The sequence below is a fragment of the Rhinopithecus roxellana genome, chromosome 17, assembly GCF_007565055.1.
Source record: "Rhinopithecus roxellana isolate Shanxi Qingling chromosome 17, ASM756505v1, whole genome shotgun sequence".
Taxonomy (NCBI): domain Eukaryota; kingdom Metazoa; phylum Chordata; class Mammalia; order Primates; family Cercopithecidae; genus Rhinopithecus; species Rhinopithecus roxellana.
The window spans coordinates 109,124,919-109,151,593 of NC_044565.1; the positions used below are offsets into that span (position 1 = coordinate 109,124,919).

The 26,675-nt window shown below is 42.9% G+C and overlaps 1 protein-coding gene across 6 annotated transcripts in view; it reads left to right on the forward strand.

The window, feature by feature from the left end:
- AFF3 (AF4/FMR2 family member 3) overlaps nucleotides 1-26,675 on the forward strand; it is a 628,365-nt gene that overhangs the window by 303,340 nt on the left and 298,350 nt on the right. For all 6 annotated transcript variants that reach the window (XM_030920551.1, XM_030920547.1, XM_030920549.1 and 3 more), the window contains one exon: nucleotides 8,171-8,218. In XM_030920551.1, the coding sequence (XP_030776411.1) occupies nucleotides 8,171-8,218 (48 nt within the window). The remainder of the gene's footprint in view (nucleotides 1-8,170; nucleotides 8,219-26,675) is intronic.

The following is a 26,675-nucleotide window of genomic DNA, read 5'->3' on the forward strand; positions in this document are numbered from 1 at the left end:
ACTCCTGCCTGAACCTGTGTGATCTTCTTCTTGGTAAAATTAATGACTGCAGGGTTTTAGGTGAAAGAACACAGAAATCTTAAAGTATTCTCGTCAATGTCAAGTTGCAAGTGGGAAGCCCTGTAACATGGTTTCTTCTCCCAGTGTTGACAGAGCAGTGTGGAAGACGACCCCAGTAGACAGTACTGCGGCACTTTTTTGAGACATGACCCTGTGGATAAGCACTCGATATCAGTTAGTGATCAGGATATGAAATCGCTGTCTCTGCTTCTCATCTCTCATCTCTTTGTGCCATCAATAGGTTCTTGAAATCATCAGCACACTGACAGACCACTTAACTTTCTGAAAACCAAATACGCTTTTAACTACAAGTTCTGATTCAGATCGCTAATTTCTGTTCATAAATATAATAACATGATTGAAACACCTCGTCCTATTGCTAAATATCTGATAGAAAATTATTAGCTCTTTAACAATATTGTCTGCTAATAGAAGGTTAATACTCTCTAATTTACAGGTATCAATGTGGGAATTAGGGAAGTCAAATAACTTGCTAATGGTTTCTGTACTTAATGGATATAAGCCTAATTTTAATGAAGTAAATAAATGTTGGTGTTCTAAGAATTTAGAACATTGGTGGTTTGCTGCTGTTGTAGTTTTTGGATAAAGCAAAGACATTTCTTTGTAATGTCGATAACCAGCGTTATTCTTATAAAGTTTAGGACTTTCATTTTGTAAATAGTCTTTTTTTTTTAGTGTATTGGCTACTAATTTATTTATTCATTCAGCAAATATAATCGAATGCCTGCTCTGTTGTACTGAGTTCTCTGCCAGAAACTGGTCAGAAATACTTAAACGAGAGGCAGCACATCCATTGGAAAATCTACCAATACAAGCAGATGGCACCCATGAACATTTTCTCATTTTCTTCTTTTCAGTGCAATGTAAAATGTTTTAATACAGCAAAACCATTGTAAAAAGTAGGCCAGGTACAGTGACTCACGTCTGGAATCCCAGCACTTTGGGAGGCCGAGGCGGGCAGAACACCTGAGGTCAAGAGTTTGAGACCAGCCTGGCCAACATGATGAAACACCATCTCTACTAAAAATACAAAAATTAGGGCGTGGTGATGCATTCCTGTAATCCCAACTGCTCAGGAGGCTGAGGCAGGAGAATCACTTGAACCCGGGAGGCAGAGGTTGCAGTGAGCCGAGATGGCACCACTGTGCTCTATCCTGGGAGACAGAGCAAGGCTCCATCTCAAAACAAAAAAAAAAAAGAAAGAAAAAGTTCTTATATTGTTGGGGAATGGGGAATGCACTCATTGGGTACAGGGTTTTACTTTGAAACAGTGGAAATAGTGCAGAACCAAATAGAGGTGATTATGGTTTACAACATTGTGGATGTATTAAATGCCCCTGAATTGTTTACTTTAAAATGGTAAATTTTATGTTACTTGAATTTTGCCTCAATACTTTTTTTAAAGTTAATGTAGTTTGTGGTTTGTTCCTGTTCATATATTGGTTTGACTTTATACCATATACTAGAATTGGGAGGTATCTGAGAAGTCTAGCTCAGTCCCTTTCAGGTCTTTTTTTGTATCTTTTGGTAAAACTCGAAAGTTTTTTATTTTCCTTTTTTCGTTTGTTTTTTTGTTTTTATTGTTGTTGTTTTTGAGATGGAGTCTCACTTTGTCATCCAGGCTGGAGTGCAGTGACGCACTCTTGGCTCACTGTAACCTCCACCTCCTGGGTTCAAGCGATTCTCCTGCCTCAGCCTCCAGAGTAGCTGGGACTACAGACATCATCACGCCTGGCTAACTCTGAAGTTTTAAAAACAAATCTCAAACGTTTCTTGTTGAGGTTATCCTTATTTATTTTTCTTAAATTATGGATGAGATTTTAAAATATTTTTAAATTGTTTATTACTGCTACACAGAAGAGCTATGGAGATTTGACTTTCGTTTATATTCAACTAATATAATTATTAACTTGATTTTAAAATAACACTAGAGTATTTTCAGTTTTTCTAGGTTTATAATAAAAACTCTGTAAGCTGATATGAATATAGTTGACTTATTTTCCCTTGGTGATACAATAATTTAAAAAGACCCTAAAATTGAATATTAAAGCTGAGCTTTGGTATTCTTTGTCCATTAGGAAAAATAGGGATGGATTAAATACTTCTAACTATAATAATTGTATTTTCTCTTCCTTTTTCCTAGCATATCTTATTTTGATGCTCTGGTAAAGCCCTGGCTGTTTGTGTATTTTTCCTCTGCATTTTCCTCATCTACATATGTAGATGATGGTGTAGACAGCAGGATCAGAGGGAGATCAGAGGCAGCTGGGCTTCCAGCTTGGGGATTGGGAGCAGAATGAATCCCATGGTAGGGGATGGTGGAGGTTAGGTGTGAGACAGGCTGAATTTGGGAGAGAACTGGCTGGCTGCCTCTGTTCACAGGTGACCCTATCCTTAAAGGTAAGGCAGGAGACATAGCTGTAGGGATGGGCTTCCCATGTATTTATCATGGTCCCTGCATTTGAGCTCAGATCCTCACCAATGCTTTTGCGGTGTTGACGGCATACCCAACTTTTTGTATGTCAGTTTTTTGATAAATCAAGAATAGATTGATTTAAAAATATTTCTGCAGGAGTGTTTAAGAATGTACATGGGATATGTAATTTCTAAACGCTTGATGGCCTTTGAGTGCTTAAAGATAAACAAAGGCATTGTGACTTGAAAGTAGTAGTAGTTTAGAATGGAAGTTCCGCCTGAAATGTGTCTGATAAAGAGTTAAACTATTTTCAGAAATGAGGACGCGTGCAGCCCGTCTCTGCAATGAAAGGCCATTTCCCACTGATTTGATCACACTCTTTTTTCTTAAGCCCTCCTGCTTCCCATATTCTGTGCTTGGCATGGTCATTAGGGACTTCCGCCATTGGGGGTGGGATGCTCCTGGCTATTCCCTGAGCTATACTTACCCACAGCGTAGTTCTGTACATTTCCTGGCAGTGTGTGGCATGTACATGTAAGTGGTAGGACTGAGGGAACTCACATGATAGGCAGTGCTGTAGAGGAGGAGAATCAGCTGGGGTTGCTAGCTTTTAATTGAAGTTTAGTTGGAGGTTCAGTGAGGTGAGACTGTTATGACAGATTTCAAAATGTAATGATAGGAAAACGAAGTGGGTTCATCAAAGTCAAAGTAAATACGGAGCAACGGCTCAGCAACTCAGCGTGAAACAACAGCTACAAACCCTGAAAAAATACAGAGTAATTAAAATGTGCATTGTGCAGCCCTCCTTCTCAGTGGGTACCTTTCCAAGGAAAGCAATAACTTTATTGTGAAAAATATAAACACGAATTTGGAGACGTAAATTACATGCATATTTTAATCTTGTTTATAAACATGGAAAGTTTTCAAAATGTAAATATAATCACAGCACACAACTGCAGCTGAAACCGGGTTTGAGAAAGACCTCAAGAAGGTAAAAGGTCCCCCAGATCCCCCAACCCCAGCCCTATCGATCTACCTACCCTTTCTGTATATTTGGAGAAGATGAGGTGGAATTCCAGTCTCCTCATTCTAAGGACACAAACCCTTATCCCTTATTTTTTAATGTCACAAATGGGTAGTAGCTTTGACTTTTTCTCTCTACTTCCCCTCTCCTCTCTTCCCCCTTTGGTCTACATGTGTGGTGTTGGAGATTAGCTAGTGAGAGGCAATGGTCAAGCACTGAGTAATTTGCCACATGGAAAGGAGGAGGAAATTTACCCCAATACTGTCTGCATTCTTTGATTTTCATGCTGTGATCATGCAAGTTACCTCAACATGAGCCAGCTCTAGGGATTGGGCTGAGGGAGAGAGCATGAGATAGTAGAGAACTCAGTGAGCTGGTGTTGAAATGTGAGTGGATTCTACCTCAACGGTGCCTTGCTGCCAGAATGATTTTTGGACAGAGCCCTTCACTTCTCTGAGTCACAGTGTCTCCATCTGTTAAAGTCATTGACTTGGCCTGAAAGGGGCTCCAAGGTTCTTTCCCATTCAGATTTTCTATGATACTGTAGCCTATGGATTCACTCCAATCTAAGTGGGGTCCTGGAGATTCAAACCAATGTGGTACTCTTCTTGAGTCCCCAGAACATTTCTCAGCGTTCTGAAAAGACTCAGGAGGCTCCTCTGCCAAAGACTGTCCATGCTGTAATTTAAGGCCAGGACTTCCTGAGACTGTTGTTAAAAGTCCCTGATCCTGGCCTCATTTCTGCTGCCTCCTTAGCTTTACAAAGGGCCTTCCTAGTAGGGAATGATGTCTGTCCAGACCATCAAGGCTTGTGGTTGGAGCTGCCATAGAGATGACTTAGTGTAAAGATCCTACATCTGTGTCTCCAGTGATGAGAGAAGTGTCTGATAGGGCATCTGTCCTGCATTTCTCTCTCAGTGCATTTCCTTATTAGAGTAGAATAGTTGAAATTTATAGGATTGTAAGAGAGACAGTTATAAAAGCAACCTGTCATTTATATACACTACATCAAAAGAAATTAAAGTGTGGTATTCAGGGAAGCTTAGCTTTAAGGATTCAAACCCAAAGTTTAATCTGAAGAGTCTTTTTTAGTATGCTGTTATATATGGGTGATTCCACCAGGAGGACCTGAGGTCAAGTTTTTTTTTGATTAATTGTTTTATGGTAGAAAACAGAAAGCACATTGAAAATTCAGCATTTGCCCTGCCAGCATGTTACACAGTAGGAAATGGTTGGGACTTAGAAGTAGGATAAGAGACATGATTAATGATTCTATAGGTTTGACAGTAGATTTTCTAACTCAGACCACTCATTCCCACCATGAACGCCAAAGGAAGTCTTTCTTCCAATGACCATCAAACCCTGGCCCGACTGAGACTTTCCTATATAACCTTTGTGATGGTTACCTCAGGCTTCCCTGGAAGAGGATCAGGTTCCAAAAGAGCTCTCTAATCTAGTTTTATCAGAGTGTCGGAATGGTGACGTTTCCAGGGCAGTCCCGGGGTAAGGAATTGGGAATGGGAGTGAAAGCTTGTAGTAAGTGTGTGGCCAGCTGAAGCTTTTGGGAACACAGAAGGAAGGATGTGTATAGGAAAGGGTGTGAAGTGTTAGTAAAAGCACTGGTGTCATGACGTTGAACACTCTTTTTCTTGGCTTATAAGGATAGATATGCATGTTATCTTCATGCAGTACTCGTAATGGTGGCTGTGCCTTGCACATTTTGTTGTTGGTCTTTTAATGATGAGACTAGAATGAAGCAAGAAGATAACATTCCTGTTTTAATGAAAATTCACCAAATAATCCACAAGAAAATAAACTTCACCTAAAAGTTCCCAGACGATTGTATCAAAGACCTATACAAAAGAGCTAAAACTGTCTATAAAACTGTTGAAAGAAAATAAACATAAAGGGAAATTTTCATGGCTTGAATTTAGCAATGTTTTCTTAGATAATGATACTCAAAAGCTCGAACAGCAGAAGAAAAAACAGATAAATTGGATTTCATCAAAATTAAAGTTTTGTACATCCATGAACACTGCCAAGAGTGTGAAAAATAACTCATACAATGGAAGAATATATTTGTAAATCATATACCTGCTAAGGGTCTGATATCCAGAATATTCAAAGAACTCCTGTAACAAAACAACGAAAAGACAACCCGATTACAATTTGGTTAAAGTACTTGAATAAACATTTCCCCAAAGAAGATAAACAAATGATCAGTAAACACAAGATGCTCAGCATCATTACTCATTAAGACAGTGCAGATCTGGTGGCTCACGCCTGTCATCTCAGCACTTTGGGAGGCCAAGGCGGGCAGATCACGAGGTCAGGAGTTCAAGACCATCCTGGCTAACATGGTGAAACCCCATCTCTACTAAAAATACAAAAATTAGCCTGGCATCGTGGCACATGCCTGTAGTTCCAGCTACTCGGGAGGTTGAGGCCAGAGAATCACTTGAACCTGGGAGGCAGGGGTTGCTGGGAGGCGAGATCATGCCACTGCACTCCAGCCTGGGTGACAGAGCAAGACTCCATCTCAAAAGAAAAAAGAGAAAATGCAGATCAAAGCCACAATGATATATCATTTTTATCTACTAGGATAGCTATTATAAAGTAGAATAAAATAGCAAGTATTGGTGAAAAGGTGGAGAAATTAGAACCCTCATACATTGATGGTGGGAATGTAAAATGGTACAGCCACTGTGGAAAACAATTTGACAGTTCCTCAAAAAGTTAAAACAGGCCAGGCACGGTGGCTCATGCCTGTAATCCCAACACTTTGGGAGGCTGAGGCGAGTGGATCACCTGAAGTCAGGAGTTCGAGACCAGCCTGGCCAAGATGGTGAAACCCCATCTCTACTAAAAATACAAAAATTAGCTGGGCATGGTGGTGGGAGCCTGTAATCCCAGCTACTTGGGAGGCTGAGGCAGAAGAATTGCTTGAACCCAGGAGGTAGAGGTTGCAACGAGCCAAGATCGTGCCATTGCACTACAGCCTAGGCCACAAGAGCGAAACTCAGTCTCAAAAAAAAAGTTCAGACAGAGATTACCATGTGGTAACTCTGTGTGGCCTTGGACAAGTCGTGTAAACTTTCTGGACCTAGGTAGAAGACTTGGATAAATTCCTTAATTCTGGGTACGAGAAGGTCTCGATCACGTGTGGGACCTTTTCAAGCCTCATGGATCTTCCTTCACCTTGGTGCCTTACTCGAGTGAAGGGTAGAGTATTTCAAAGGAAGTGTTCTTCCCCAGGACAAGGAATGAGCTGGCAGACACAGGGCACGGAGAGTGTGATGGCACGGTCACTGGCAGAGCCTTTGTAATATTGTTTAAAGTCCTAGTGCTGATTCTGATGAGCCTCATGCCCCTCAGAACTGCAGGAAGTAAACTCATTCATTTCTCATACACCTACCACCAGCCAATAGTTATGGGGTGTGCCCCATGCTGTGTGAAGCATGGTGCTAGAAGACAGGGAGCCCCAGAATCCAGGGAGCTGACGTTTTAGAGAGAGGAGATATTACTGGAGACTTCATTATTGAGTTGCAGTCGTGGCGAGGGCTCTGAAGAAGTGGAGGCTGCAGTGGACAAGCACTCCAGGGTCAGGGTGGCTGCTCTGCAGAAGCTGTGGATCAGCTGCTGTCTGAAGGATGACTTAACTAGAAACTAACTAGGAATGAATTCAGGAAATTAACTAGGAAAACCAAGAAAGGTGCAGATAGCATTCCTGGTAGAGAGGGAACAGTGAGGAGGAAGGGAGAGTGGGCTTGGAGAAGAGACTGCGGAGAAAAGCCTCATTCCAGGATGTCACAGTGACATCTACTCTCAGGTTGACATCCTTGAATTGTAGGACCAAGAGAAATGATCTCCCTGAGACCACAGGTGGGCACTTTCACCAGCATCCACTGCTTCTGTGTCCCCACCAACCCACATCCTACACTCTTGGCTGTGTAGCCAGCAGGAAACACGTAGCATCTCTGGAACTTAAAATGCTCCCCCGAGTCGGCTGTGACCTGAAGCCACTGCACCTCGAAACTTCTTTAGTCTGCACAGCACAGGGCAGCGTGAGTGACAGAACAAGTGACTTGAACGTGACGCCCCACATGCCAGGCCAACATCCAGAGGATGTTTCTCTTTTTGGTGTTTCCGTTTTCTGCCCATCAAACCAGGAAACCAAGGCTCTGAGGGTGGTGGAACTACCAGACTTTTACTTAAGCGGCAGCAACTATTGTGGTACTTGGTAGGCCCACGGCGTGTATTTGGTGGATAACTTGGATCCACTGTTGTAGCGGAGGCCACAGTTTCCGCACGTTAATGGCGCCCAAGCTGGATGGAGCTCATACCTGCAGGTCACGTTCTGTACCCCTAGGAGCCCATCCCGGTTAAAGTGGTGTGGTTGGAGGGGCCACAGTTGAGCCTCTAGGGTGTGTGTGTGGTGCTCCAGCCGGAGATGGGGGAGCAGCAGCCACAATAGGAGCTGGTCGTTACGGAAAGGAGCCTGTCTGCCAGTCCCAGGTCAGGCATCCCCTCAACCTGTAACTGGATGAATTTTTTTTTGGCGGGGGGCCACTCATTGGGAACCTTGCATGTCTTCTGTGTGGTCATCAATCTGTTCCATCAGGCTCAATTTTTTTTTTCTTTGCTTTCAGGAGAGTAGATCTGGAGAAACCAACAGCTGTGTTGAAGAAATAATCCGGGTAAGATAATTCTTGAAACAGTCTTATCAATCTGTGGGACATAGACTCTAAATGGGAAGGAAACCTGTGGCTCCATGATAAAGGAGCCCGTAGTTTGTTGTTTGACGTTTACGTTTTCTGAGAGTGGTCATGTAAGTTTTGGAAACAACATTTCTGTTAGCAGTCTAGCAGCTGCACCCCCTCTGGGCACCTCTGCACAGGCTGAGGTGACACCCTATTAAAGTGATCAGCTGGAAGACAGAAGGAGAGAATTTAGATGAAAAATATGCTGGTGCTCACATTTGGATGCCCCATTTATCACCCTGCTGTTTAAAAGCATCCTTTAATAGTCTGTACTTTTTTTGAGTCAGGCAGGGGTTGGCTGGTTATTTTTCCTGTAAACTTAATTGGAATCAGAAGCACTTGACAAAGAGGTAATGTTGAGGATCTGGAGCTCTTATTTCTCTGTTGTTCCACGTGTTATTCTCCCTGTCACCCTCTGCAAGCCCGTCTTTTTCATCACCGTTGTGGCTAGTGTGGGTTCCCTCCCTGAACCAGTTTCGTGCCCAGCTTGACTTAGGTTGGGCTGTTCTGCCACATCAGTGTTTCCCCAAATATTCAGACATATAATCAGGATGTCGTCATCAACCCATATTTTCCTTCACTCATATTTTTTCAGGGGAGTTACCTAATAATTTATAGTTCTCAAAAAGCTGATACTACACTGGGCAAAACACCAAGACAAATTAGGCCAGATGGTATGGAATTTCACTGTTAAAAAAAAAACTGTATTTTCATTTAATACGGTCCTTTCTTTTGGACATCCTACACACTTTTTTTTTAATGCTGGTGGATTACAGTAATATAATTACTTGGGTTAAAATTTTACATTAACAGCGATTTTAAAAAGCAGAATGTTTTTCTTTCTGGAAAGCATTATTTCATAAATAAGTTGCACATTGACCGGAATAACTAATTGAGGTGTGATTTGTTGAATTCATAATGATTTTTTTTCTGGCAGAGATTTATGGAGAAAGCAATTATCAAAACAGGCAGCTTCATTTCTGGTCTTTAAGTATATGTTAAATAAAATGCATAGTCTATTTTATATCTATATTGTCTCTGTTCTGGGACTTTGTTTCCAGTAAAAGAACAATCAACATAAGATGCTGATATAACTTTTCCTGTTTTTCTCTTTCAACATACTTTCCTGTTTGCAGTTCACGTATTCCATTTTTAAGCCATTTTCCTTTGATCGGTTATGGTGTTTATGTCTGCAAAAAGGTAATACCAGAACACACCAATCCCCTCTTTGGTTTCCCTAAGTAGAAAAATTCTACCTTCTCATTCTCTCTTGGCCCTTCTGAGGATATGGAAGAAATCCATCCTTTGATGTTCCTATTCTGTTCTCCATACAAGGCTTGAAGTTTGAATAAAGACTTGAGTAATTCACACACCAAAAGGATAGAGTTTAGGTAAAGCAAAATTCAATTTGAATAAAACTGAGTGTCACAATCAAGAGCTCATTCAGCTTTACAGTTACTGTTTTCTAAAGAGAGCTGATGAGAGCCTCATGTCCCCTCGCCCCAGTCCTCCCCTCCCTCCCACCGCCAGTGCTGTACCTGTGCCACAACCCTCTTCAGGTGAGCCCTGAAGCAAAAGGAGAACATGTACCCACTGGATCACTGATTTGTGTCCATATGCAAGGCTGAAGTTTGCATGTGTGTGCAAGAGGGCAGTGGAGATGGTGGCTGGATCAGGAGGCAGCTGAGCTCCAAATTCCACTCTTCCTAGCCCATGAGCAGCAGTCAGGAGGGGAGGTGGGATGGACGAGGAGGAAAGAGAGATGATGGTGGCACTAGTTGAGCCTGGAGCTTTTTACTCTCTCTCCCTACTTGTCAGCCTAAAGTGTTAGTAGTAGTAGTTGGTGTCTGGGGAGCTCCTAGGGGATCGGGTTAGTGTTCCCAGTGTTTCCTGGAATGGCTTTCTGTCTATGCCTGCATCACTGACATTAGTCATTCTCCAAGATCATCTACCCCTCTTAACCTCCAAACACAAGCATAGCACTCCTTCTTGGTTACCGCCCATAGTATTTGTTGTGTGTCTGTCACACACCAGCCTTCCTCCAAGATTGTGGCCCCAAGGAGAGGGAAAGCCAGAGTGGTTGGTGAGTAGGTAGATAAAGCTAAGCGGGAGAGGCAGAAGGAGCTAGGTCGTAGATCCTGTAAGATGCGGATCAGCTGAGCATTTGAGCAGAGTGATGTGATCACATTAGCACTTTAAATGCACCACTCTGGCTGCTATGGAGAGAGGATCCACAGGGAAAAGGAGAAGCAAGAGGGGGTGGGAGGCTATTGCAGGAGTCCAGACCAGAGATGCTTGGTGGTGCGCTCACGGCCATGGGAAACATTAGGGGAGATCCTGGCTTGTGGGAAGGGTGGAAATCATAAATTCATTTTTAGACATAGTGAGTTTGATATGCCTTTAGGACATTCAAGTAAACCACAGAGAACATAGAACAACCTGTTGGAGGCCAGAGCAGAGGTCTGAGCTGTTAGACCAACATTTTGGATTAATTAGCATGCCATTGGTAATAACACCATAGAAGTAGGTAAATTTTTCTGGAGAGAGACTAGAGACCCAGGAACAGTGAGAATCTAAATTCTGACTTTTAGAGACCAAGGGAAGGAATAGCCGCTGGCAAGTGGCAGTGAGAGAGAGTGACAAGAAACGTGGAGGGAAAATTGTGACGGTGAAAAGTCATGGAATCCAAGGAATGAGATTCAAGCTCAGTGGTGTTCAGAGTTTCTGAGGACGAGAAAGATGAGGATCTAAAACCACGCAGTGGATGAGACCCCAGAAACGTTGCTGGTGACCTTTGCGAGTGCCCTTTTTGTGGAGTAGAGGGGGCAGAAGCCACACTAGAGAAAAGAGAAAATGCAGTCAGTGAATTTAGAGACTTCTTGGGAGGAAAGGCTGTAGCTTCCCTTCAGCTCCCTTTCCAATTGCAATACGTCCCTCATACAGTAACCAGCACCAGGTGATGAAGAGCTGATGTTGACTGAGCATGCATTATGTGTGAGGCACAGTTCTAAGCTGTGATTTAACCCCCACAGCTGCCTCATGAGGTCGGCGTTGGTAACGTTCCCATTTTACAGATGAGGAAACTGAAGTGAGGATGAGTTAGACACAACTTGCCCAAGGTCACACAGCTAGCAAGTGGCAGAGCTGGGATTCTAATGAAGACGCCTTGCACAGCAACCTCTCTTAACTACCGTGCTGACTTACTAGATGAAGATGCTCCCCTGGCTCCTTAACGAAACCACTCAGCCAATTCGTCATGAACGGGAGGTTTCCCGTTTCTACCTGTTTATGATTCGGAAGTGCCAGATCATGCATTTAGGCACTTAAATTCAGAGGTTTTATAGCCAGTGTTATCAACCTCATCTTTAACTTATTCCTCTCTCCTCTTTATTTTTTGCTGAGGTGACTGTTTTCAAGTCATTTGAATATTACATTGTGTTCTAACATATAATTATTTTTTATCCTTACTCAGAGAGTTTTAATCCTGGGACCTAATAAATCTGTGTGTTATGGCAAAATTCTCTTAACTGAGGGCGAAATTAAAACAGAGTTCTGTGAGGATGGGCAATCAGGGCTAGAAGCCTTCATGGCTGACATATGTTTGTAACAAGCAGTTTTCTAAGTTACACTCTATTTCATCCTTAAAGGTTCCAGTGCTGTAATACTTAGGTGCTTTTCATAGCATTATCCATTAACGTAGAATGGCATTAGCATTTGTTCAGCAAATAAAATTGGTTTACAACTTAATGGGTGGGGGTGCAGGGCTGGAATCTTAGGATGTGTGGGTTTTATGCAAGACAGCTCTACATGGCATTTGTTGAAGACACTCATAACATAGAGTGCCTTTGTAATAAGAGACCAGTGTTTGAGATTCTGGTTTGGAGTTAAGGAATGAATTTAGAGACAATTTCAGTGCAACATCGGAGCAGATTACTTTCTTGGCGCTCGCTCATCATCTTCAGCCACTAATTTAATTCCAGTGTGCTGCAAAATATTCTTAGGGAACATTTACATAGAGTTGCATTTCGGTTTATCTGAAGGGTTGGGCACTTGTTTAAATTTTGGAGACCTCAACCAGTTTCCTGACATTATAGTGAAACAAACTTGAGGCAAATAAAGTGAACTCATTTTTTCCTTGGTTTTCTGGAAACTCAGGAGCATCCTGGATGGGATGATTTCCAGTTGTGGTCCTGGGCGATGTGTGAGTTGAGGGCACTCACCTGGGAAATGCACATCATGATAGCCTCTCACATGTACAGACCCCGGATGGTGGGACAAGAGAAGCCTTATGCTCACAAATATCAATCAAATGAAAACATACTCTCCATTCTATGCCTACCGGAAGGTAGAGGACAAAGAGATAACTTGTTTTCAGTGATCTATTTGGGGCCTCGTATGTATGTGGGCCGTTGGACTACACATTGTCATCCATATAGTCCGTTCACATTTTCGTAACATCATTATAGTTTTTTCTTCTTTATATTTGAGTGAGCATTTTCAAAAAATAAGTGCTTAAATGTGAATCGCATAGAACAATAAGTACAAATTCTTATATTTATCCATGAATGAGGTTTTCGATTGCAGTGTTTTTTAACTGTACAGAGTTGAAAAGGTTAATACGTGTCCACTCATATTATCTATCAATACTTTCAAATGTGTAAATTCCCAAAACACTTAACTTATGTTCAATCGGGGTCAAATCTTCCCTGCTTCAGATCAGGCAGGCTTTTTTTCTCTAGCTCATACTGTTTCCTTTATAAGTTATTTCATTTGTTTTCCAAGAGCAAAGATTTCATTAGTGATGAAATGAAGTCCACCAATGGCAAAATCAATCCAGGTGTAACTGTAGAGGTGCGCCATTAATATATCCCGTTACTTGCTGTAGTTAAATAAACTCAAAAGTCAGCACAATGGAGGGCTAGAGAAATTCACTGAGAAAAACCTCCAGTAAGTCTAGCCAAGATAAGTGAGTTGACTTGATAGTCGTGTGTTTTCTTTTTGCATTTGGCCATCTGAACGGTTAGGGATAGAAATACCATACTTTCATATCTCATTTTATATCCATGAGATTAATTGTTAATAAATGCTATTATACTAATCCTTTGGGGTGAAACCGAAAGCCCTTCCTAAATGGCTCCACTTCTACCTGCCAGGGGCACCCTGGTGCCTGCAAGCTGTGAGCCAACAGCTTGCCACTCTGTTGCAGGGCCCCGTGACTACAACCTGTGGACTTGGCAGTGACTCTGGAGGTGTTCATTTTCTAACAGAGGTGGGACAAGAGACCACCTTAATTCAGAATCCGTTCTGAGCCCGGAGGCTTTGGGGTGATGGGTAAAGGAACACACTGGAAGTCCAGAACCTCCTGTTGAGAGTGAACAGCTTTGCCCTTCGATAGTTACCTGTCTCATTTTGATGCATGTCGTTAGAAATCACAAAGGTGTTTGCAGAACCGTATGCCTAGAAGATAAAGGGAATGTTAGCAGCCCAAGCATCTAAAAGTCTGTGAGCTTATAACTTCTGCCCTAACAGTAGAAAGTGGGTGCTGATGCCACAGTCAGTATCTTTTCATGGGGCGTTTGTCAGTATTTTACTGTGAAGGTTTCACGGTTTCTTGGAGATACTTGGAGAACTTCAGCACTACACCAGAGGACCAAGGCGAGTACGTCGAATAGAAGTAGATGTCCTCAGTACCTTCGAACACCTACCACATGCAGAAGGCACAGAGCAGGTGGGATTAGTGAGTTAGAGGAGGAATGCAGGGGAGAAAACAAATAGCGGTGTGCTTCTTTCAACAGCAGGACTTCCTTGAAAGGTGGTTTGCAGAGAGTCCCGCCCCAGCAACACAAAACAAGAGGGTAGAGGGGTGGGACTGGAGCTGAGAGAAAACAACCTTACTGGCCTCGTATGTATGTGGGCCGTTGGACTACACATTGTCATCCGTATAGTCCGTTCACATTTTCGTAACATCTTTATAGTTTTTTCTTCTTTATATTTGAGTGAGCATTTTCAAAAAATAAGTGCTTAAATGTGAATCACATAGAACAATAAGTGCAAATTCTTGTCTTTATCCATAAATGAGGTTTTCGATTGCAGTGTTTTTTAGCTGTACAGAGTTGAAAAGGTTAATACGTGTCAAATCATGGTATCTATCAATACTTTCAAAGGTGTAAATTCCCAAAACACTTAACTTATGTTCAGTCTGGGTTTCATCTGAGTGTTCTTCTCCAGCAGTGAAATGCTAGTGTTCAGTACTCGCCAGCTAACCTGGTTTATGTCATTTGTTAACTTTATTTGAGAGAACCAACGCAATTTTATTTTTTCTTTCTTGTTCCCATACTTAATATCACCATACGTATTCATCAGACTTTGAAAACTTACTGGAGATGAGAGCTGAAGATTACTTTTATAGTTATTGTATTTTAAGGCATTTAAAAGGATTTTTAGAATGCAATTTGCATACAGCAGGTGCTCGAATAACGTCATTTCATTCAACTTTGTTTTGTTATAAGGTTGATAAGAAAAAAACCCAGTTCCCATACAGGGCCACCGTGTGTGGAGCCAGTACATTGTCCCCATGTCTGTGTGGGTTTTCTCTGGGTTTTCTCCAGTTTCCTCTCACATCCCAAAGATGTACCCTTTAGGTTCACTGGCATGTCTTCACTCAGTGCCAGTAGTGTGGGTGTGCGTGGGTGTGCCTTGCCAGGGGTTGGCTGGCGACCTGACCAGGGCTGGTGCCTGCCTTTCTCCAACCACCTGCCCCACTGAACTAGGATAAGTGGCCTGAAAAAGAATGAATGAATAGAAATGATTCTAACATAAAAATTCATCAAGTCTACAATAGTCATACAGATGCACAACACTAAACAGTGTGGTATGAAAGCACCAGGTGAGCAGGCCTTGTTGTGATTGTCTTTGTTTTATTTTGTTTTTGTTTTGTTTTGTTTTGTTTTGAGACAGAGTCTTACTCTGTCACCCAGGCTGGAGTGCAGTGGCACAATCTCGGCCTCCTGGGTTCAAGCAATTCTCCTGCCTCAGCCTCCCGAGTAGCTGGGATTACAGTCACATGCCACCACACCCAGCTAATTTTTGTGTTTTTAGCAGAGAAGGAGTTTCACCATGTTGACCAGGCTGTTCTTGAACTCCTGACCTCAGGGGATCCACCTGCCTCGGCCTCCCAAAGTGCTGGGATTACAGGCATGAGCCACCGCGCCTGGCCCATGACTGTCTTTAAACTTCGTGGCAGGAGGAGGTGCTCCTTACAGTTTTTGCTTTGCAAACATTTATTCCTTGATGGAAACCACCACCACTACAACTGCAATCACTCACTGATTCACCAAGAATGCTGTCAGTAATGATCTTACTTGGTTATGTATTTATATTTATTTATTTGTTTATTTTACTTTAAGCTCTGGGATTCATGTGCAGAATGTGCAGGTTTGTTACATAGGTATACATGTGCCATGGTGGTTTGCTGCACCCATCAACCGGTCATCTAGGTTTTGAGCACTGCATGCATTAGGTATTTGTCCTAATGCTCTCTCTCCCCTTGCCCACCACCCTCTGACAGGCCCTGGTGTGTGATGTCCCCCTCCCTGTGTCCTTGTGTTCTCATTGTTCAACTCCCACTTATGAGTGAGAACATGCGGTGTTTGGTTTTCTGTTCCTGTGTTAGTTTGCTGAGAATGATGTCTTCCGGCTTCATCTATGTCCCTGCAAAGGACATGAGCTCATCCTTCTTTATGGCTGCATAGTATTCCATGTTGTATATGTGCCACATTTTCTTAATCCAGTCTATCATTGATGGGCATTTGTGTTGGTTCCATGTCTTTGCTATTGTGAACAGTGCTGCAATAAACATTGGTGTGCATGTGTCCTTATAGTAGAATGATTTATACCTTTCAGTATATACCCAGTAATGGGATTGCTGGGTCAAATGGTATTTCTGGTTCTAGATCCTTGAGGAATTGCCACACTGTCTTCCACAATGGTTGAACTAATTTACACTCCCACCAACAGTGTAAAAGCATTCCTATTTCTCCATGTGCTCTCCAGCATCTGTTTCCTGACTTTTTAATGATCTCCATTCTAACTGGCATAAGATGATATCACATTGTGGTTTTGATTCGCATTTCTCTAGTGACCAGTGACGATGAGCTTTTTTTCATACGTTTGTTGGCCACATAAATGTCTTCTTTTGAGAAGTGTCTGTTCATATCCTTTGCCCACTTTTTGATGCGGTTGTTTTTTTCTTGTAAATTTGTTTCAGTTCCTTGTAGATTCTGGATATTAGACCTTTGTCAGATGGGTAGCTTGCAAAAAGTTTCTCCCCTTTTTTAGGTTGCCTGCTCACTCTGATGATAGTTTCTTTTGCTGTGCAGAAGCTCTTTAGTTTACTTAGATCCCATTTGTCAATTTTGGCTTTTGTTACAATTGCTTTTGGTGTTTTAGTCATGAAGTCTTTGCCCATGCCTGTGCCCTGAATGGTATTTTTCTTACTTGTTTTATTAAAATCTTTCTTAATGTATGCATAGCTCACATTTTTTCAGTATTTAATATTAAAAGTGTTTGGACCATATGAAGTTTGGTGATGTTTTTGTGATCAGAAATGTGCTGTTTTTATCAAAATCAGCCTATGGTGAAACTGGTTTCATTATATAGCATTTCACTTAGGAGCCTCAGTTTCAAAGACCCTATTCATGGCATTAAGTGAGGACTTACTGTCGAGACACCAAAATATCTGCTGAAGTGATATTAGTACTTAAAATATGAAGGCAAATAAGATTCTACTAAAAGTATTTTTGGAGTGTGAATGTGTATACGTGATGTGTGAGTGCAATTCTTGTGCCATAAAATCCCTAGCATGAAGGGCTCTGTGACCTTCAGCTCTACCCAACATTTGTCACTTTTCACTCTGACCTAGGAGTTCCATCAGGCAGCTGGTCCTTACAAACAGGTCCTCGAGTATAAGCCACCAAAGACCTTTCAGTCCCATTACTGCCTCCATCAAATTCCCCAAGGGCACTACAGTGTTTCTTCTCAAAAGCCTTGCTGGTCTCAGCCTGTGGCTGGGATCGCATTGTACTGAGTCATGGCCCTCTTTGGAAGTGGGTCCCTCTCATGGCAGTCACTGCTAGCTCACTACACGTTCATGCTTGGTGCCTTGCTTGTCCACTCTCTGGTCTGCACTGCTCCTGAGTCACTCCAGGACTGACAGGATGGAGTCCAGGCTGCTTCTCTCCAGCAGCCAGTGCTGGAAGCCTGGATCGTGGACCCCTCCAGGCAGCCAGCCGGTTACGACTGACCTGTGCTTTGTGCTGCATCTCACTGCCAGGGCAGGATCACAGTAACGAAACTATCCTCTCTGCCTTGAAGGGTGACTTATTCCCCGCTGGAGCTCACCATCAATGCGATGTTCACCAGCGTTACTGACTTGGCGGGTATCCTTCAGTCAGTTTACCATTCACTTTATCAACCCCCTCAGGAACCTTTAACATGCTTTTATCCCAATTGCTCCTGAATGAAATTCTAATACCACAGAGATACCGCATGTCTGTTTTGTATATGGTACGTGAGTCTGCTCAAACACAGAGTAAGGTTTTCTCATCCCCAAGAACCAATTTTGTAAGGTGCCCATTGGGGATGCCTGGCTTAGACCATCCCTGCTTGCTGCACACCTGTCACGCCAGCACCTCCTTGTCACTGTCTTCGTCACCCTCCACAGACGCTTCACATTCTCTGTCCCCAAAGAGATGGATGCCATCCAGTGGGCACCCCTGGGCCAGTGACATCAGATGGTCACTGTGCCAGGCTCTGTTCTCGGCGCTGGGGGTGTAGGGATGAGCAAAACAGGCACTACTGAAGCCAGCACAGGAGCAAGCACCTCCTCTCTCTGCCCTCTTCTAACCTGTCTCTCTACTAGCGTCTCATTCTCGGTAAACACATACAGATTCTTTCTGTCGTATGTGTGTGCATGTACATATATATGTATATATGTGTTTGTGTGTGTGTGTATATATATATATATGTTCAGTGCTGCATTTCTTGTAGCTCTGTCTTCCTTCCTAACTAGACTCTCCAGACCAGTCTCTGCGTCTTCACTTTCATTTCGCCTTCAACCAACTGCCATCTCTCCCACCGCCTTCCTTCCTGAAATGGCTTTTACTGAGGTCACCACCCCAGGCTTGCTTATCAGAAGTACAGAGAGCATTTCCCCGTGTGATCTCTGGCAGGCATTTGATGTTGCTGACTGCACGATCCACGTGAAAATGCTCATGACCTTGGTGTCTGTCACACCCTCCTGGGTTCACCCACTTTGTGGTCCTTTCTCCTGGGTCTCCTCCGTGGACCTTGTTTCCTGTAAGTCCCCCTCGATGTTGGTGTTCCTCAGGGTCCCGTCCTCACTCTTCTCATCTCATACGCTGTACTTCCATGGTGACTGGTAACATCTGCGTGGGCATGGGTCTCAAGTGTGTCTCCAACCCAGCTCTGTTTCCTGAACTTCCTGTCACCTGCCCAGCGGCCACCAGATTGCTCCACTTAGATGCGTCTTGGATACCTGCACCTTAACTCATCTCACACCTCTGCCGGGTCCTCCTGCGGCTTGGATCATCTTCATTCCCCGGCTGTCCATGCTGTCGGGTGCTTCCTCTCCTTCACACTCACCATGTGCAGTTCCTCACCAAGCCTGTCAGTTCTATCTCCCTCCAGTGGGTCCACTTCTCTTCATCTCCAGCCATCTCCTTGTTCATCCACCATCCTTTCCTACACGACTCCAGAGACCTGCTTGCCAGCCCTCTGCCTCCCGCCAGTCTCCATGATGGAGGCAGAATGCACTTTCCAAAGCACAGGTTTGCTGGAAACCTGTTCGTGGCTCTCCCCTGGGCTCAGGACAGAGTCAGACCACAGACCCCCAGGCGTGGTTTGCAGAGTTGCACGTGCTGTGGCCATGCATATGCTTCCAGTCTCATCTTTCACCACGATGCCCCTCACGATCCATGCCGCACTTCTGCAGGCATAACCACTGCTCTCACTGTCACCTCTGGGTGCAACTCATGCTCTTCCCCAGCCCTGGTACACACTCTGCCTACCCCTGACCACACATGTAGCTGACCGACTCCTGCATATCTTCCAAGCCTCACTAGAGATATCACTCCCTCCAGGAAGCTGTCGTGATTCCCAAAGTCTGAATTAGAGGCTCCTCTTCCGTGTCTGGCAGTTACCCTTTATTCTTATTGCAACACTTAATATGTAATGGTCTTTCTTATTTCCTCCAGGGCTGTTGTCATCTACCTCCATGGGTGTGCATGATGGCAGGCACATAGTTGACGTTTAATAAAAAGTGAATAAATGGCCAGGCGGGGTGGCTCACGCCTGTAATCCCAGCACTTTGGGAGACCGAGGCGGGTGGATCACCTGAGATCAGGAGTTCGAGACCAGCCTGGCCAACATGGTGAAACCCCATCATTACTAAAAAAACAAAAATTAGCTGGGCATGGTGGTGGGTGACTGTAACCCCAGCTACTCAGGAGACTGAGGCAGGAGAATCACCTGAACCTGGGAGGCAGAGGCTGTAGTAAGCCAAAATCGCACCACTGCACTCCAGCCTGGGTAAGAGAGTGAGACTCCATCTCAAAAAAAAAAGTTAAGTGAATAAATGGATGAAGAATAATGAGTGAGTGATTTTGACCTCTTGCCCAGTGTCTCTTCTTGCTCTTCACCCTGTTGTCCTTCTAGTCCTGAGGCAAAAGGTTCAAGGTACCATCCCCTAAAACATCAGCTCTCAAGGGACTGCCAAGACTGTTGTGTTACCTGGAAGCCTTGGAACACATTGGGTTGCACAATTGGCACAAATGCGAGAGAGGAAAATTCACATGCTAACCCCCAAGGGCTAGAAACAGGAGGGAGCGCGGCAGCTCCTGCTAAAGTTTGTGTCAGAAAACTCAGACCTTTTGTATCTGCCACGTGTATCCTGAGTATCTTTCATGAGACTGAGCCTTTCATTTTGATAGGTAATGAATTTTTAGAAGTTGAAGAAATCAAGATAATACATTTGCAGGGATAATTTGGTTAATTACCATGTTGCTGCTGGTAGAATCAAGGGCTGGAAGTCAAAACTGTTTCCACTGCTAGTATGCTCTGTGTAAAGCAGTTCTTGGAACAATTAAAACACGTCTATCCAAAGTGATCAACTCGAGACATACATTTTAAATTTGTATTTATTATCATGAAAATCACATACAGTGTCCTCTGTTATTTTTTCAAATTAAGGGTTGTGAAATCACACTGATTTGCTGCAAATTACTGTTGTACACACACAGATCTTAGAAAATAATTTCTAAGGTAGAAAATGATCATTTGAGGATGAAAGCGATATAAGCCTTGAAAAATTAGAACATCTACCTAGATAATAATCATATATCTTAAATAAGACATAATTACCTTCTTATAGTCTTGTAATTATTTACTTCATTGTAACCAAAAAACCTCAGAAACCTAATTTCTCCTTTGCCGTTGCATTTATCCATTGTTTTGTAAGTTCTGATAAATCTGATGTGTGGATGTGCCGTTCTTTGTTTTTATGCTCATTGGATTCAGTGGAATGTAAGTTCTGGGAAAATGCAGGGTTGGAACTCAGACATTTCCAGAACTCTTCCAGCATGCTCCCATATTTATTTGCATGTTGTTTTGTTCTGATTTTGGAAGCAGTCCACACAGTCCATAATTTCAGAATCGCTAACCCACCACTGGGGTTCTGTAGCCTCCTAAATTAACTGTTTTTTGAACATGAGCCATTATTTCATTAGCCCAGAACTCCATTCCTGGGCCCACTTGTACTGCAGAAATTCTAGAAAAGTGCCGTGCGCAGCACTTCCGTGCTCTAGAGACCCTCCCTCTGCCACCACTACTTTCCTAAGCAGCTTCAGTTTCTGATGACAGCTCAGGGTAGGTGGACCTCTTCCTGTGTCTCCAAATACTAGATTTGAAAGGAATTATCATATGCTAGCACTAGCCTATGTATTTTATCATAGCTCCCATACACACACTAATAAGGTACACTGATGTATACAAGTGTGTGTCTTTCTCTGTCCCCTGGATTCCTTAGAAAGTTATAAAAGTTATATCCTATGGGCAGTTCATTCTCTGTTATCACAGTTTTTGGTTAGTAAGTTTTTATTTTAGTGCCTTTTTATCGTGACTCTAAACAATTAGAGGTCTGCAGTTCTGTGGAATTAAAAATATTAAGGATTTTGGGCTGGGTGCAGTGGCTCACACCTGTAATCCCAGCACTTTGGGAGGCTGAGGTGGGTGGATCACCTGAGGTTGGTAGTTTGACACCAGCCTGACCAACATGGAGAAATCCCATCTCTACTAAACATACAAAATTAGCCGGGCATGGTGGTGCATGCCTGTAATCCCAGCTACTCAGGAGACTGAGGCAGGTGAATCACTTGAACCCTGGATGTGGAGGTTTCAGTGAGCCAAGATCACGCCATTGCACTCCAGCCTGAGCAACAAGAGTGAAACTCCGTCTCAAAAAAAAAAAAAAAAAAAAAAAAGGATTTTATATTCTCTTTTTAAATAATTTTATTTTAGATTGGGGGGTACCTGGCAGGTTTGTTACATGGCTGTATTGCATGATGCTGAGGTTTTGGGTACAAGTGATCCCCTCATCTAGGTAGTTAGCCCAGGTATATCCGGTCGCTGGTTTTTCAGCCCCTGCTGTCTGGTAGTCCCCAATGTCTATCGTTCCCATCTTGATGTCTCTGTGTAGTCAGTGTCTAGCTCCCACTTATGAATGAGAACCTGGTATTTTATTTTCTGTTCCTGCATTAATTCACTTAGGATAATGGCCTCCAGCTCCATCCATGTTGCTGCAAAGGACAGAATTTCATTCTTTTGTATGACTGCGTAGTATTCCATGGTGTATATGTACCACGTTTTCTTTATCCAGTCCACTGTTGAAGGACACAGAGGTTGATTCCATGTCTTTGCTACTGTGAATAGCACTGCAAAGAACATCTGACTACTCATGTTTTAAATATCTTTCTATGAACAGTGATTACATTTCCGAAACCTAGTTAAAATCATATGATCAGCATGCTTATTGTCTACTTAAAATGTATTAATTTAAAACTATTCCTCAAGTACTTGTAAATATCTTTTCAATAGTCTCAAATATAGATTTATTTCTACCTGTAAAGTACATATTATTTTTAAAAATCACCCTGGGATTCTATGCTAATTACCCTAACATTATCAGAATACTTATTTCTGCATATTTATTAATACTTTATGAATCATTGTAGCTTTCCCTTCTCTGGCAGTAACTTGTGATCTAACAGTATTTTTGGTCAGTTCTTTGAACATGTTTTTGAATTCAGTGGTGCATGCTTGGGGTGGGCAGGGGGTTGGGGAAGGATAGGCTTTTAAAAATAGTACCTTTAAAGTTAGCTAAAAATGTTTGTAAACCCTTATAAATAAAAGATCAACTTCCGAAAACCTACCTAGGCTGCATCTGTGGAAACCAAATTACAGATTGAGAGCCTGGTAAGTCAAAGGCTGGGCTTTCAGTATGGAGCCATTTGAAAACTTTGTTACAGATAACCAGAGGGAAAGCATGAAGGGGAGAAGAAAACCCAGCCACAGTGCAGTGAAGAGGAGGATCCTGCCCAGAAAAATGAGGTGTGGCAGGTTCTGTCCAGACAGTGAGATAAAAACCTCCTGTCTGGTCTACAAAATAAGCGTTTATCATTCTGACTTTTTAACTTGCAGTTTCCTTGTTTTCCCGCTGAAGTCTGCCAGGAGCCCCTTCATGCACACCCCCACCCCAAACTCTGGAAAAAGGCAGGAAATAAAAACGGGGCTCTTTTGGAGGTTGGCTAGTTATCGTGTGGATGAGGAGCCCACTGTGATGGGAAGAAAGCCCCAGGAACAGCAGCAGATTCCTAGCATGTTTCAAACCGTGTGGATGCGGGGAGGGGTCAAGGCAGCGGAGCCATCTAGAAAGATTGTCAGCAGCCCTCGGATCGTGGAAATGATTAATCACTTCAGCACAAAAGAACACAAAGAGAGATTTGTTAAGAATAAGCAGGGGACAGAGTGCCAGCTCCAGGGGTGACGGGCTCATCTGTTTAATAATGTATTTTCAAAGTGTGTGCCACATCAAAAGCAAAGCACGTGCAACTGGAGGAAAATGAAATGAAAAGGCAGTGGCTACAATATTTGATGAATGTGGAAGAAATGCTGAGAAAATGAGATCAGCAATACATTTGGTTTGGCAATTTTTTTTTAATGTGTGCCTCCACCTCCCAACCCCAACCCCCACCCCCAACCTGACCTCCACCCCCATCCCCAGTGTCTTAGCATCACCGGGAAAACTCATCTTCCCACAAAAGATGTGTCCTGGACCTCTTCTCCCCAAAAATGACCAAGGGTCAGTCAAGTCAGTATTGTGTGATGACCGCCCTTTCTTTGAGGCGCAGGGATATCAGGCATTTTGTGACATCATCTTGTCTTACAGAGAAGGAAACTGAGATGCAGAGAGGTTAACACAGCGAGTAAGAGACAGTTTAAACTCAGGCCTCCCAGAGCCCAGCTCACGTTCCTAAACCCACACAGAGTAATTTTTAAAAATATCCATATTTCTAAAATGTAAGAAGGAACAAATTCTTCTTGTGGGGACACAAGACTTGTGTTTATACCACCTCTTTCTCACAGCCTTGGGGAAAGGAAAGGTGGTGCCCTGGCTGCCTTTGTTTCTTCATTGGTGAGAAGCTGCAGACTGCTGTGGGGAGTTACACTGAGGCTCTCAAATGCCTGTTGTGTGACACGAGGGGCCCTAGTGAGCTTAGGATTAGTCATGTGCCGCACGACAACGTTTTGTTCATCACGAGGTCACAGCATGAGGCATTACTCACCGCCTGTGGTGATGTTGGTGCAGGCAAACCTACTGTGTTTCCGGTCGGATAAAAGCCCAGCACATACAGGTGTGTCCAGCACTGAACAGTTGACAATGACGAGCGATTGTGTCACTGGTTTATGTATTGACTACACCAAGCTGGTCCAACCTGCGGGCTACGTGCAGCCCAGGACGGCTTTGAATACGGCCCAACTAAAATTCATAAACTTTTTTAAAACATGAGATTTATGCACAGACCTTTCTTTTTTTTTTTTTTTTTTTTGCTCATCAGCTACGGTTAGGTGTTAGTGTGTTTTATAGGTGACCCAAGACAACTGTTCTTCTTTCAGCATGCCCAGGGAAGCCAAAAATTGGATACTCCTGGACTATACTATAATATTTATTGTTATTTCAGAGCATACTCCTTCTACTTATATATTAAAAAGTTACCTGTAAAACAGCCTCAGGCAGGTCCTTCCAGAGGTGTTCCAGAAGAGGGCATTGCTGTCCTAGGAGATGACAGCTCCATACATGTAATTGCCCTCGAAGACCTTCCAGTGGGAAAAAATGTGGGGGAGTCCAGACGCAGTGGCCCACGCCGGTCATTGCAGCACTTTGGGAGGCCGAGAGGGGCAGATCACTTGACATCAGGAGTTCGAGACCAGCCTGGCCAACATGAGGAAATGCCGTCTCTGCTAAAAATACAAAAATTAGACAGGCATGGTCACGGGCACCTGTAATCCCAGCTACTCAGGAGGCTGAGGCAGGAGAATCACTTGAACCTGGGAGGCAGAGGTTTCAGTGAGCCAAGATTGCGCCACTGGACTCCAGTCTGGAGGACAAAGTGAGACTCTGTATTAAAAAAAAAAAAACAGATGTGGAGGAGAAGGCAGTGATATTGATGATCCTGACCCTGTGTGGGCCTAGGCTTATGTGTATATTTGTGGCTTAATTTTGAGAAAAAAATTTTAAAAGTAAGAAAAAATTTTAAAATTGTAAAAATAGGGAAAAGCTTACAGAAGAGGATATAAAGAAGCTTTTTTGTACAGTTGTACAATGTGTTTGTGTTTTAAATGTTATTATAAAAGAGTCAGAAAGTAAGAAACTTTAGAAGTTTATAAAGTAAAAATGTTGCAGCAAGCTAAGGTTAACTTATTATTGAAGAAAGAAAAATATTTTTGTAAATTTAGTGTAGCTTAAGTGCATAGTGTTTATAAAGTCTACAATAGTGTACAGTAATGTCCTAGGCCTTCACACTCACTCAGCACTCACGCACTGACTCACCCAGAGCAACCTCCAGTCCTGCAAACTCCATTCATGAAAAGCCCTATACAGATGGAACATTTTCAACCTTTTATACCATATTTTTACTGCACTTTTTCTATGTTTCGGTATGTTCAGATGCACAACATACTTACCCTTGTGTTCCAGGGGTGTTACAGTTGCCTACAGTATTGAGTACAGTAACATGCTGCACAGTTTTGTTGGCTAGGAGGAATAGGCCATACCATATAGGCTAGGTGTGTAGCAGGCTGTGCCACCCAGGTTTGTGTAAGTGCACTCTATGATGCTTGCACAATGACAAAGTCACCCAACGACACATTTCTCAGAATGAATCCCTGTCGTCAAGCAATGCATGACTGTGCCTTTGATAGTTCCTTACAAATTGATCTTGAGTGTGTGCTCATGTGTAACCTAGTTACTGAATAATGCATCTCAAAATGTGGGATTCTTTTTGCATCCGCCTGTGCTATGCTGCCTTCCATGGAGCTCTGTGATGACTGGCACCTCCTGGTGGAGGCATCCTTCCCACATTACCCCCAGTAAAAGCAACAACAGGCAAGTTTGTCCTCTTCCCCAGGAGGGGGATGGTAAAGATGGAGAGTCAGGAGAAACCAAGAGTTTCCAGGTGGCAGACGCTCTGGCTCCCCTGACCACACAGTGTGGGTTTTCACCAGAACTTGAGCCTTAGCATCAGCCACTCCTACATTCAACAACAGCTTTGGTGCTTACTGGCTGGGTGACGTTGACCCAATATAGATGTCAATACAGTGTACATTTTGCAAGGACAAAAGCGACTGTTCTCATTTATTATTTCATATGCTTGTTACATCTGTTGCTGGATAAATTTGTGAATACACCCGTCTTAGTGAATCAACATATCTAATAAAATGTTTTCATTCCTCAAATGTGGTTGTGGAGGTAAACCAATTTTGTAAATCTGAGATTGAAAGAAACATTTTGTTTTGGGACTAATGACTGTTAGCTGCTATTATTCTTGTTAAAATAATTGAATATTTCCAGATTCATTAGCGATGAGGTTTACTTAAAAGAAATCTCAACCTGTAAAATCCATTTGCAGAATATTTGTGAGATTGTATTTAATGCTAAGAAACAATTGCTTTGCTAAAGGATTCTTGGCTATAGGAAAGAATTACTCTAGCATTAATAGCAAACTTCCCTGAAGAATCTAGATATTTGCTTACAGTTTCTTTA